A 473-nucleotide genomic window follows, 5' to 3' on the forward strand; every position below is an offset into this window, starting at 1 on the left:
CCGTGGCCCCCCACAGCTGCGTGGGTGCTTTTGGGAGACCGGGAGCCTCCCATGTTCACCTCGGCCTGGCTCTCCTTCATACGAGAGCGGCCATCTGTCCATCCCTCCTGCTGACTCACTGCCGAAGCCTCAGCTCTGCCGAGGGCTTCCCAGGCGGCATCAGACCCCCCAAAAATTGGGGGAGCAATGGGGATGTGCTCAGCAGCCGAGCCGAGCTGGCAGGCTGGGTGACAGCTCCCCGGGCCAGCCTTCACCATGGCTGCTGGCATCTCGGGGGGCCCTCGCGGAAGGACCCGTTTGCTGCCCCACTGTCCGGCTTCCCACATCTGGGGGTGCTTGCACGTCCGCTGGGCGCCCGATTCGTCCCCAGACGAGGAGTGGCCGGAAGCAGAGAAGGCTGAGAAGTTGGCGAGAGGAGCCGCTCTGAAATGGGCTTCAGGGGTGTTTTACTGCCCCGAGAAGCTGGAGGGGCT

General features: G+C 65.5%; 1 protein-coding gene across 1 annotated transcript in view; it reads left to right on the top strand.

The window, feature by feature from the left end:
- Nucleotides 1–255: 255 nt before the first annotated feature.
- Nucleotides 256–473, top strand: part of EXOC3L1 (exocyst complex component 3-like 1) — a 7,636-nt gene continuing 7,418 nt past the window's right edge. The window contains exon 1 of the mRNA XM_009579740.1: nt 256–473. Within this exon, the coding sequence (XP_009578035.1) occupies nt 256–473 (218 nt within the window).

The sequence above is a fragment of the Fulmarus glacialis genome, unplaced genomic scaffold (genome assembly GCF_000690835.1).
Source record: "Fulmarus glacialis isolate BGI_N327 unplaced genomic scaffold, ASM69083v1 scaffold15346, whole genome shotgun sequence".
Classification (NCBI taxonomy): domain Eukaryota; kingdom Metazoa; phylum Chordata; class Aves; order Procellariiformes; family Procellariidae; genus Fulmarus; species Fulmarus glacialis.